This window comes from Lingula anatina, chromosome 2, assembly GCF_051362555.1.
Source record: "Lingula anatina isolate TDL-2025a chromosome 2, LinAna3.0, whole genome shotgun sequence".
NCBI lineage: Eukaryota > Metazoa > Brachiopoda > Lingulata > Lingulida > Lingulidae > Lingula > Lingula anatina.
In genome coordinates, this window is record NC_141768.1 from 26,254,138 (window position 1) to 26,265,145 (window position 11,008).

Consider the following 11,008-nt stretch of genomic DNA (forward strand, 5'->3'; position numbering starts at 1 on the left):
ATATCTGATGATATATTTTTACATTTATTACGATTTATTTTAATCTTAATTTGTAAACATAATGCAAGGTTGACTGGCTTTACTGACACACAAATAAAAATATATTTATCAAGTAAGACCTTTCAATCTACCAGTCACGTGAATCATGAGTCATCCGGGGCCTTCGTGAAGCACTGTATAACAAAGGGTGGCGCGGTTTCTCTTTCCAGGGATTTGGGGATAGGTAAACAAACGGTGACACAGAGCATTTCCCAGTCGGTTATACAGACGATTTCACTTTTCAGCAGGAAAATTTTTGCAATATTTTTAGTCATGTGCCAATTGGAATAGTTATATTGTCTTTCCAACTGACTTTCACCCTCGATAAGGCGTGCAGCCAAGACAACAGTAAAAATTAACCATGGATGCTTCGAATTATCATTAGCCTGCTGCTAAACGGATATGTGGTTGTCTAAGTTAAAATTTGCCAAATTTTTTCCCATTATACTTTTATCCAAGAGAACGTGTAAACTGAGAATTAATAATTAAAGTGATATCACAACTCATCTCTTTGGCGGGAAACGTGCTGTAAAACGGATTTTCCTTGGGGTAAACGATCATGTTCCCATTCTAACCAATGGTTTATGAATCCGTTCTGACATTAAGAGTTAGTCGACTTCTTTTTTCTTTTTTTAAAGTGTGTTTGTTTTTATTCTTTATTACAGAGGGTAGACATCTATGAAGGCCCACGCGGTCCGATAGCAGGTAGGCCTACATATTTCAGAATAATTGCGATAACCGCTGTTTTGGTGGTAAAATGGAATTTATTATATTTTTATTATGTTGTTTACATTGTATTTCTTGTGGAATTTTGAATCTTATATGAAGAGTTATTATCCCTAGGCCTTCATCTACAAGTAGGCCTAGGCTACGCAAATAGGCCTAAGACGCTTCTAAACCGTAACAAATGGCACTGTTAGCCCTCTAAAACACCAAAATTTGTCGTGGCCCTGCGGTGGGCTTCGAACCCCACGCCAAGGAGGGCGAGGCCGGGTTGGCTTCGTTTCCAAGGCCTTTTATTCCTAAAAAAAACGGACCCCCCCCATCAAATATTTCTGGATCCGCCCCAGTATATGTAGGCTTACACTCTTCAGAGCACTAACGTGATTCTGCTAGACACGGTAGAAACTGTAAGGTAGGCCTATATAAGCTGATGGTAGGGGCCTAGATATTGCAGATTCCTGGAGAAATAGGGAAAGGGCAGAATGGGCAATTAAAGCGTGTATTTCCTGACAATATAGGATCCACCACGGGCCCCGAACCTCACGCCAAGAGGAGGGGGGGGGGGGGGGGGCAAAGGTTGGCTTTCATCTGCAGCATGTCATTCCTAACCCCCCCCCCCCCCCCTTCTAATAATCCTGGATCCGCCCCTTGTCTACGATATAATTCCCTGGTCTAATTAAACATGGGTACTGGTTCATGCACATATGTCAATAAAAAGTGATCGAATTAGTAGGCCTACTGAAACGTGAATATTTCATTAAACACCGCGAATGACGCCATTTAGGCTCTATACGTTTTGATGTCCAAACCTATAGCCTACATATTTACCCTGAGTGTCAGTGCACAATAAAAGCTAGCTTGTTAAATATTAAAATATACCTTGTGGTGGGGTCGCTTTTACTAGTATTGGTATTGCTGATATGGGTTATATGAAATCAAGATCGAGTTGGCAATACCGGAATCTAGAACCTAGAGTATATAGGCCCTATATTGCACGTGTCTCGAAAGTGTTATGATCAGATGTGAATGAATAGAAGTTTTAAGTTTTAAGTCTAAGAATTACATTGGAAAACACATTCAGGCCTACCCAACTACCACACTCGGCACCGAATGATTCTGAATTCAACGGTAGATCGGACCACACTACCCGTTTTCAAGGTGTGCGTCAGTACTCGCTTCCAAATATCACACGCGACACTGCTCTTGCCTAGTACGCGATGTGATAGCGATGATTTTGAGCGGGGTTGGAAAGTAGTGTTCCGGGGTATGATACTGTATTTAATGCGCACTGACGCACACCTTGAAAACGGGTAGTGTGATCTGAACTACCGGAGAATTCTGGATCATTCAGTGCCGAGTCTGGTAGTTGGGTAGGCCTGACATTTCACTTATGGTGTCAGGCTATTCGAAAATAAATAAAAAAAAAGACGCAGAGGAGGTATGGTGTTATTGAGGAAAAACGAAGATGGTCGAATCACAGAAAGGAATCCCGAGATGGGCCAGACAAAAATTGATAAACTGACCATGGCTAACCAGAGGAGACTCTGTAGACAGGGTTGGAAGTCGATTTTTTCCCTAACATACGATGTACGGGCATAATAGCTAAATTTATTGTCGGTCGTTTTTATTTAGGGAGTGGAAATGCCAAATCGACAGTTTGAACGTTTTAAGAATATGTTTTTACTGTATTCATTTGTTAAATTTTCACACTAAACAAACCAAAACTTTATGCATTTTTTCGAAAATAGTTGCGAAAAAAATCTGAAAAAAATCTAAAAAAATCTGATTTCCTCAAAATTAGGCGTGGTCGTGCTCTGAACCATTTTATCAATTTTGTCTGGCCTTCTCTAAAATTCAGCTTTGTTTTGATACAGTACGTTCCACCATATCTTACAATAAAGAATCGATCGAATAGGTTGACATAAAGTCACTAACAACATGTACATGTACATAGTACAATATTAACAGCAGTAGGCCTATTAAGCTTTTTCTACCATGGCGTATTTAAATCACGTTTTGTTTATGGAGCGTAGGTTGCTTTATTCTTTGAGAAACTTATCTGTTTCTCATATGAGAGTATGGAATAACTATAGATCTAAAAAAATAATTGCAATGCACAAAATCAAATTTTATTCAAATACAATACATTCAGGCTGGTATAAATGTAACTTTTGGAGTCGAATTAATTTAGGAATTTTCAAGGTCATGGTTAGGTACAAAATGTAAATAAAAGCTGTGATTAGATATATTCATCTGTGTCAAAGAAATATTGAAAATGATGATTATGCGTTATTTTTCATCGATGAAATTACTTTAAGATACAGTAGGCGAAAAATCGGCGTAAAATACTCCATTTAAACGGATTAAGATTGTATTCCCTATAGAATGTCCATTGTCATTCTTCACTCCTTCCATTTACCCCCCCCCCCCCCCCCAAAATATATCTTAGCCCGTTTCTAATGGTCAACATCTGTATTTTGGAAGGTATGAACAGGTTTCCTTGCCACTCCTAACTCATTCGAGCTTTCGCACGTGATCATGTAATTAATCAATCACAAATCTAAACAAACAGAATTTGCCTACCTTTTCCTTTAAGAGAAACGTCTATAGGGTCTGCAAACCGGAATTTACCAAACCATGCAATACACAATATACACAAAATAAATATTTTAAAAAATGTTAACAAAAGGTTGGAAATTGTCTACAGGTAAGCAAATCTTTTGTTTTGTTTATAAACGACGGCGGTTTTTGTTATTTGCATGGAAACAATGCAATTGGAATCGCAATTACATTACATTGAGCATAATGCGCGTTTCAAATTAACACCGCTTTCTTAGTTTACATTATCTATGTCACAAATGTTATTTGAATCTGTGAGAGAAGAATATTGAAAAAGAGTGGTCTGAAACGAAAATATCCTGTTCAGGGAAGAAATCTACTTTTGTTTTCCATATTTCTTTGGAAATTCGCCGGAGGAATGCTCGCATCTCATAAAATACGTGCTTGCATCCGCTTGACTTCGAGTAGTCTGCCTTGGGTACAAATATATACAGTATCTTGACATCGTTTCTCGCAGAGTTAATACAAAGCATCTATATCCACACTCGTTTGTCGCCGAACATATGTAGGGAGTCCAGGGGCCTCAGCTGGGCGATCTGAAATACGTAGAACACATTCATTTCTGGTTGGACCCTTATAATGAAAATCTATTTTCGGTTGATATCCACACAAACAAAACACCTTCTTCCTGACCTCCACTCTGACAACTTATCTGTCGCTGTCCAGAAATAGCAAAAACGAGAACAAAATGTATGCAAAAGATGTATTTTTCTTACTGATTTGGTTGAAGCTAATTTACCTTTTAAGAAAAAGAAAACGGCTACAGGTGCATACTAGGATAAAAAACAAACATTCAATCAACAGATAATTCACATCTGCAATCGCTTCTGCCACTTAATCCCATATTCTAAATTGTACTATTAGAGAGTCACTAAACTAGCGTAGGCTACCTACTGAGGGAAAAAAAGTAAAATGCATTTAGGAGGATCCAGTGCATTTTGGTCTGGGTCGTGGCATTCCTCCAGAAATACACCAAATTCCGTATACCTCTTGATCTAAGTGCCATCTAGGAGGCTATATTACTACATTCAAAAATATTGGCAGTAAAAAACGAATCACAATTAATCGTAGCCAGCAATTTCAAAAGGGGTGTTCTTTTTTTTCTGAAAAAGTGTACCTTTTACAATGAATCCTTCGTAAACTTGGATCATATTTTACCCAGAGGGGACCTTTTCTTGGCATAAAGGGGGGTTCTTTTGAGCCTACCATCTCCCCCCCCCCCTCCCCGGCTACGGGCCTGTATTAATTTACAGTGACTGCGCCTTGCAAAACTGGCATATAAACAAATGTATTCAAATAAACCGCAAATCAGTTATTGTTTTTCCATCAATGATCTTGCTGCCAACTTCACAGTTATTTAGTTGTGTTGGTAGATTAATATCTATTCTACCGTAAACAGTCTTTTGAGACACATTTGGGTGCACGGTATGAGACATTCTTAGGCAAACCTACCATTGGCCATCTTTTTCTTTTCAAACGTGCATCCCTCGACGGACTTAGGGCTATCAAGCAGTACATTCTAGGTGATTTTAGTAGTCAGTCTAGTTATAATAATGAAAGTTAAAATACGAGTATTTCTAAAAAGGTTATGCACTGGTGGGAGGTGAGAATAACAGAAGGGACGCCATGCAGGATTTAAGGGAGCGTGCGTAAAGGTGATCTAGTTGTCACAACTGCGCATGAAAAATTGCCAGTTGCAGTTAGATATTTCTTTGGAAATTCGCACATGTCGATGATATGAAAATCACCGCATGCATATGATATTAGAAGACAAGCACTTGATCAAAAGGAACATACTTTGTATTTTAACCAGGTTTGTCATGTATGTTATCCTTTCCTTGTCAAGATTTTATAATGAAGTCTCAAACAGAACCTGACTTTAGGCTGTTTCCTCGTAACGCGTAGGTGCGTTCACTTTTTTACTAGATCTAAATAAATTATTGGCCCTTGATTGACAACTTTCTTGTCATTTATAAGGATCAGAACCAACTATTTAGAAAATTAACCCAGACTGGCATTAGAAAAAAAGACATGCACCACTCAGCGCCTACTTCAACATCTAGGTGCTGCTACTTTACCGCATAGGCCTACTGCAAAATTTTCCTGCTCCCATGCACTGCTATTGAACGTCACCATACATGCGCCGGTCATTTCTCTGACCTGCAATTTGCACCATGGTCATTCCCCACAATATGCTCCATATCCAGCCGACTATGATGATAGTGGTCGCCAGCTGGAGCAAGGCAGCCAGGAGGTTGTAGAAGAAGGCGAAAATCGGCTTGGAGGACCGGGTCTGACAGCCGCAGAAGACGGTGAAGGAAGAGATGAGAGTGCCTGGGAAAGAAACAAAACAGATGTCAGGGTGGATGGAATAGTTTGCTACAGTGATCAATTAAAAGACCATTTGATATTTAGTGCTGCTTTTTGAAAGATTCGCTCCTCCTCAAATCAATCAATAAATGCCGTTATTCCTGCACATGCTTTACAAAAATGTTTCTTGGAGAACGAGTTTTACTCAAAAGAAAACTAATAATGCTTGGAAACATCCTAATTTTTTTTCATTTAAAGAATCTCGTTATCATACTTGACTTACAGCTAGGGTAAATAGTTTTTTTAGTTGCAAGCCAACTTTGATAATAGAAATAATACCCACCACTTTCTCAAAAGCCGGGGGATTTTGTTTGTATTGTTTTTGTACTGACTCAAAAATCAACCTCAAATAGAATTCTAACACAGTACTGCTACACGGATATTTATGGTATAACCAGCATTTTGCTTATTATGATAATCCGGCTTTATGATAGCTTCTTGCTACCCACTACATGACCACAGATTGATCTTTCACTACATATTCACGAATAGGTCTCTGGTTAAATTGGCGGTCATTCTTTGTAGCCTACTCTGTTGCGTCAGAGAAAATGTCCACATAATAAAAACTGCGGCTCTGGTAGGTAATGCCGGAGTTTAGGATATCGCAATGAAAGGAGTTTGCTAACTGCTTTGACTGCCTCCTACCCCCACACCTTTTGGATCCACTTATGTTCTTATTCAGGATATTTATCATCTGATATAAATAACCTTTCTTTCATAATAACCAAGTAATAACCAGGTATTTTGCACGTTTATGTTAGTAAAAAGACACGTACGATCTCCTTTCACATTGCTTGTCCGTATCATAAAAAGGCGGGGAAGATTCCTATTAAAACGAAATGGAGAACAGTTGAAACTAGGTCTGTTTTCCTGTATCATGTGTTAGTATGGTCTTCCATGGATCATAGGGAGACTGGTAAAGGGTGGGATACATGTGAATACCTGCATTCGACCTCGACAACATTCTACATCTTTTTTATTTATGGTTTCACTTGCTTTTCGTATTGTATTTATGCTTACATAGATTTGTTCGACGTATGCAGCCACTCTAGTAAATCACAATGAATTATACATGGCACATGTGAGACGGAACTGCATTTATGAATACCACGTTTTAGCATCGAATGCTGTGCTTCAGCACTCCTTATATTAAGAGTCCTATATGCCAGTGCGTATACATATAGTTTTGTTTACAGTGAGGATATGTATTGCACACATGTTGCATATACCGATATGCTAAATCTTACGTTCACTTTAATTCCTTTTGCATAACATGTAAATTTACATGTTCCTGTACCTTTACGTAGAATATGAGTCTAACTCTAAGCAATGTTTTTTCAAGACTCACTTTATTGAAAAGAGGAACACGAGAATGGCAACATTTCAAACCTAGAACAAATACCTTACCTGTATTTTTTTTTAAACCGAATACTTTCAGATACAAGAATGCACGTTTCTTAGAGATATTTCAACCCGTGGTATTTCCGCCTTCGTACATCAAACGAACGTCAAAACATACTTTTTTGTAGGCCCACATGTATGTAGTGAAATGGATTCATATAATCTCTGACTTAACGCTTCGGTTAATTTCTTTTATTTTAATTTTCATGTTTTGGTAGATAGTTCATGAAATATTTTATGCCGTGTACGGTTTGTGCATACTGTATGGCAGACGACAGAAAGTTTGCTTGTAAACAAATAATGTAAATTCAAACAAGCGGACACGTGCCCCTCCCTTAACATTTGAGGTATCCCCCCCTCACCCTCCCACACACACTCAAAAAGAAAGAAAGAAAAACGCATAACGAGCGAAACGGTACAGAAACCAAGCGATACCTCATCCAGACGCCCTACATAACACAGTGCAACTGTCCTCGTCTAGTTTTTATGTTTATTGATCGAGGCTAGTCTAGTTTTTTATGTGAGTGCCCCGGCTCATCCCCCCCCCCCTCCCTCTTCCCTTCAAAAATATCCTGAATCCACAAACGTTAAGGTAAACCGACAGATGATACCAGTACCAAAAATATGTGATTTATGTTGCGATTTGGTCCCAGCATGTTATATTTTCAGGTGCTTAGAAGCAGCCGCGGATGATTGCTACAGTAAACCTGAGCGTGAAAGTAGTGGCCATTTCACTCAGTAGTAATATCCGACGAATATGATGTGGGAATGGAAAAGCAATTGCCTTGAGTGAATTCTGCATGATTATGGGCAAAGTTTAAGATAATTTTTAATGTTTACCCAACGTGATTTTATCGCCAGAAAATTGAGGCTGTACCTAAACATGTGCAAGATAAGTCACAGAAATAAAAAGCCACTTATCGACAGCTGCACCTATAATACTTAATGAAATGCACACAACTTAATGGCCTGGAAAACAGCAAATATTTATCAACGAAAGGTGATGCTGATTAGATTTAGAGTATACTTAACCTGATTAAGAGAATTTGTGAGAGAGAAAAATTCATGCATTTGTTGATACGTGAGCAGGAATTGAGGTTCTACTCGTCGACCGTTGGCAGAAATGCCATAAGGTGGTAGCCTAAATTATGGGAAAGGTAAATGCTTAATGTTACCCGCGAGGCAAGGTGAAACCATTATTGCAGACTGAAATTTACGAATCGTTATTTTATATAGAAAAGCTCTGAAAGAACGGCATCAGTTCAAGTTTTAAAAATATGTCGTTATGCAAGCTAAATATATCCCACTTGTTGTTGTTGTTGTTGTTCCTGCTGTCGTTTAATTTTGCAATTTGGTTATACATTTCATAAGGTCAAAAACTCTGCCTAATTGAATTTGGCGTCAGCTGGCTATGTGCAGAACCGCGTATTGCATCTACATGTATGCATCTGAAATGAAATGTACGATGCCATGTTCATGACAACGCTGTAAAGCAGTGTGCTGACTTCCATGAATAATGGAATTTATCTGAGGCTGGTACCCATTCTGTCCAAGAAATGACGAGGAAGTTTGTTTGAGAAGTGTTGCAGTGTAAATCGGGAACAGGGAAGTTATGTGTCAACGTGTGGAAAGTCTTCACCACGATGAAGCACAAAATTCTTTCTCGGAGGTCAACTATCTATAGACAATACATGTCAATGCAGTATGGCTACTTGGTCCACTGATATCGTATTTTGCATAGGCCTACCGTTTAATTACACAAGTGACCGCAAGTTATCTATCCCCCCTCTAAACACACACACACACACACACACACACACACACACACCCTTAAGTTACGCCCCTGACACCGGTTATATATTTCTTGGAAGGGCCATGTAAGTCGTTACGTAGACATCAAAATATGCTTCCTTTGCAAAAGTTAAAAGAAAAAAAAAGCAAGTCAGCTTTTCTTAAAAGTGTTAGTAAATGTGGTATATATAGAGTTACTTACCAATTCCAGGTGCCACGACGTTTAGTATACACAGAATTATAGCTAATGGAAGAGGCATAGAAGGAATGGCACTTCTAAAAGGTCCTTGTTTTTCCTCAACTCGAAGAACTTCCAGTCTGCGCGCGTCACGTACTGGATTTGGCTGGGTTGCCTGTGCAGGAATCGACCCCCTGGAGGGCACTTGCTTTGTTTCATCACTTTTGGGGGTTTCTATGTTCACCTTTTCCTCATCTTTTTTGACGGTTTCGGGTTCTGGTTTTGGTGAATTGTTCAACTCTGCGTTTTCATCGTCTGTTTCCGCTACTTGCACATCCAACTGGGCGACATCGGCCATGTTTGCTCTTTAAAAATGACACACTACTAAAAGCAACTACAAGTTTTTTTTTGTGTGTGTTTTCACTCTTCCTGGAAAATCAAAACACTCTGTTCAATTTTCGAATGGGCTGCAGCTCCAACAACTTGAATTATTGAATAAGTTGTCTTTTAAAACGAATTTGGCCAATCCGAAAGATATTCCGTATTTTGTGTTTTTAATTGAAGCAAGCCTCCGTTGTGTCGAGGTTCCAAGTCTCATTTCATATCTTTTCTCCGTTGCTTTCTCCTCTCTGAACACTGCAGTGTGAGCTTTCCCCTGGTCGTCAAGAGAGGTTCGTTAATTACCACACGATCTCTTGATCACACAACCATATCCTCACAATTCTCCTTTCTTGTTGTAAAAACAGTGCTCTTTTCTCAAGATTTTAAACTTTTGAAAGAGTCAACTTTCCTATGACTGGCGGGTTATCAGCGATAGAGCTGCTAATCTAGCCAGGTGAGCCCAGGTAAAGCGCCGTGTGTTTCGCGTCCGCTTAACGCTTCCTTTCTCGCTGAAATCTCCCGAAATGCTGGGGAGTATAAATATGTTTGACGGCGCAAAGCCCTAATAAATCAGACTCTAGGAAATCCCAGCAGGTACGGCGGTGAGCTGAAAGATGAAAAAACACTCGATCTCTTTGAACATAAATACTGCAACTCTGACTACATTCAAAGAATCAGTTACATTCAATTAGCTTGGACAGTATGCACTATTGACAGAACGGCGTTGTCTCTCTGTCGTTGTTTATGCTGAGCTAGTAGACGCTAGCTTATAGTTCAAGGAATTTTGCCGAGTGCCTCGCACTAAACGATTTGCCAGGTGAGGTTTTTAAATAGATACGCTGCGGTTGCTCTAAATACCCCTAATACAGTAACGGTGTGAGTGAGGCTCAATACACCGTGCGAAGAACGCAAATATTTGCCGAAGTCCTCTTTAACGAGCTATCATCGAAAAAAAGTTTCCCAGGGGTTTGAGTAACAAGAGTTATACTTTACGGATACAATTTATTTGACATTTGAAATATTCACTGAAGATATGTAACACTGAAAATTGTATTATTTAACTTCATTTACTCCAATTTCACCCTAGTCCCCTTCTCATCCTGTGTAGCCTGAACATCTCAAGCACCTGTGTGTGTGTGTTGAGCGTAATATTTAACTGCGGCAGACAGCTCATCCACATTAATCGAAGCCAAGATTTGGTGATTGCCTCGTGCAATACGAGAAGACTTGATCCAGGTGTAAAACGTTTCGTTGGTTGATATGCATGCGATTCTGGTTAAGTAAATGTTTTCCGATTGGGTCATGCTATTGCAAATTTTATATTTTAAAGCTATTAATCATAAAGAGTTATTCCTAGGTTAACGTTAAAATACATGTATGATTTTGTTTTCTTCAATTTATATATAATATCATTCCATAGAATTATTTAAGCTCATCCAAGTCTATAATAAATATATATTAGAAGGAGGGGGGGGGGGGGGGACAGATACCTTTAAATCTGAACCG

At 39.0% G+C, this 11,008-nt stretch overlaps 2 protein-coding genes across 4 annotated transcripts in view; one reads left to right on the top strand and one right to left on the bottom strand.

The window, feature by feature from the left end:
* The first annotated feature begins 105 nt into the window (after positions 1-105).
* Positions 106-11,008, top strand: part of LOC106167824 (uncharacterized) — a 35,940-nt gene continuing 25,037 nt past the window's right edge. The window contains exons 1-2 of the transcript XR_015332673.1: positions 106-223; positions 705-744. The gene's annotated coding sequence lies outside the window, so the exon portion shown is untranslated. The remainder of the gene's footprint in view (positions 224-704; positions 745-11,008) is intronic.
* Positions 2,870-10,308, bottom strand: LOC147763503 (protein stum homolog). Of its 3 annotated transcripts, none has more exons than XR_015332672.1 (3): positions 9,146-10,307; positions 5,433-5,715; positions 2,870-3,917 (listed from the first exon to the last, which is right to left on the bottom strand). XR_015332672.1 is itself a non-coding variant. In XM_087003188.1 (3 exons), exons 1-3 carry the CDS (start codon positions 9,477-9,479, stop codon positions 3,841-3,843), a joined length of 585 nt encoding a protein of 194 aa, XP_086859314.1. In that variant the 5' UTR covers positions 9,480-10,308; the 3' UTR covers positions 2,870-3,840. The 3 variants fall into 3 exon arrangements, 2 of the variants coding, with proteins under 2 accessions (XP_086859314.1, XP_023931393.1); XM_087003188.1 differs by having other exon boundaries at positions 5,542-5,715; positions 9,146-10,308; XM_024075625.2 differs by having other exon boundaries at positions 5,460-5,715; positions 9,146-10,303.

Coding starts and splice junctions, on each gene's coding strand:
- LOC147763503 (XM_087003188.1), bottom strand. CDS start 9,479: ATGGCCGATGTCGCCCAGTTGGATGTGCAAGTAGCGGAAACAGACGAT. Junction 5,716..9,145: donor CGTCGTGGCACCTGGAATTG/GTAAGTAACTCT, acceptor TTTCTTTCCCAG/GCACTCTCATCTCTTCCTTC. Junction 3,918..5,541: donor GACCATGGTGCAAATTGCAG/GTCAGAGAAATG, acceptor TACGTATTTCAG/ATCGCCCAGCTGAGGCCCCT.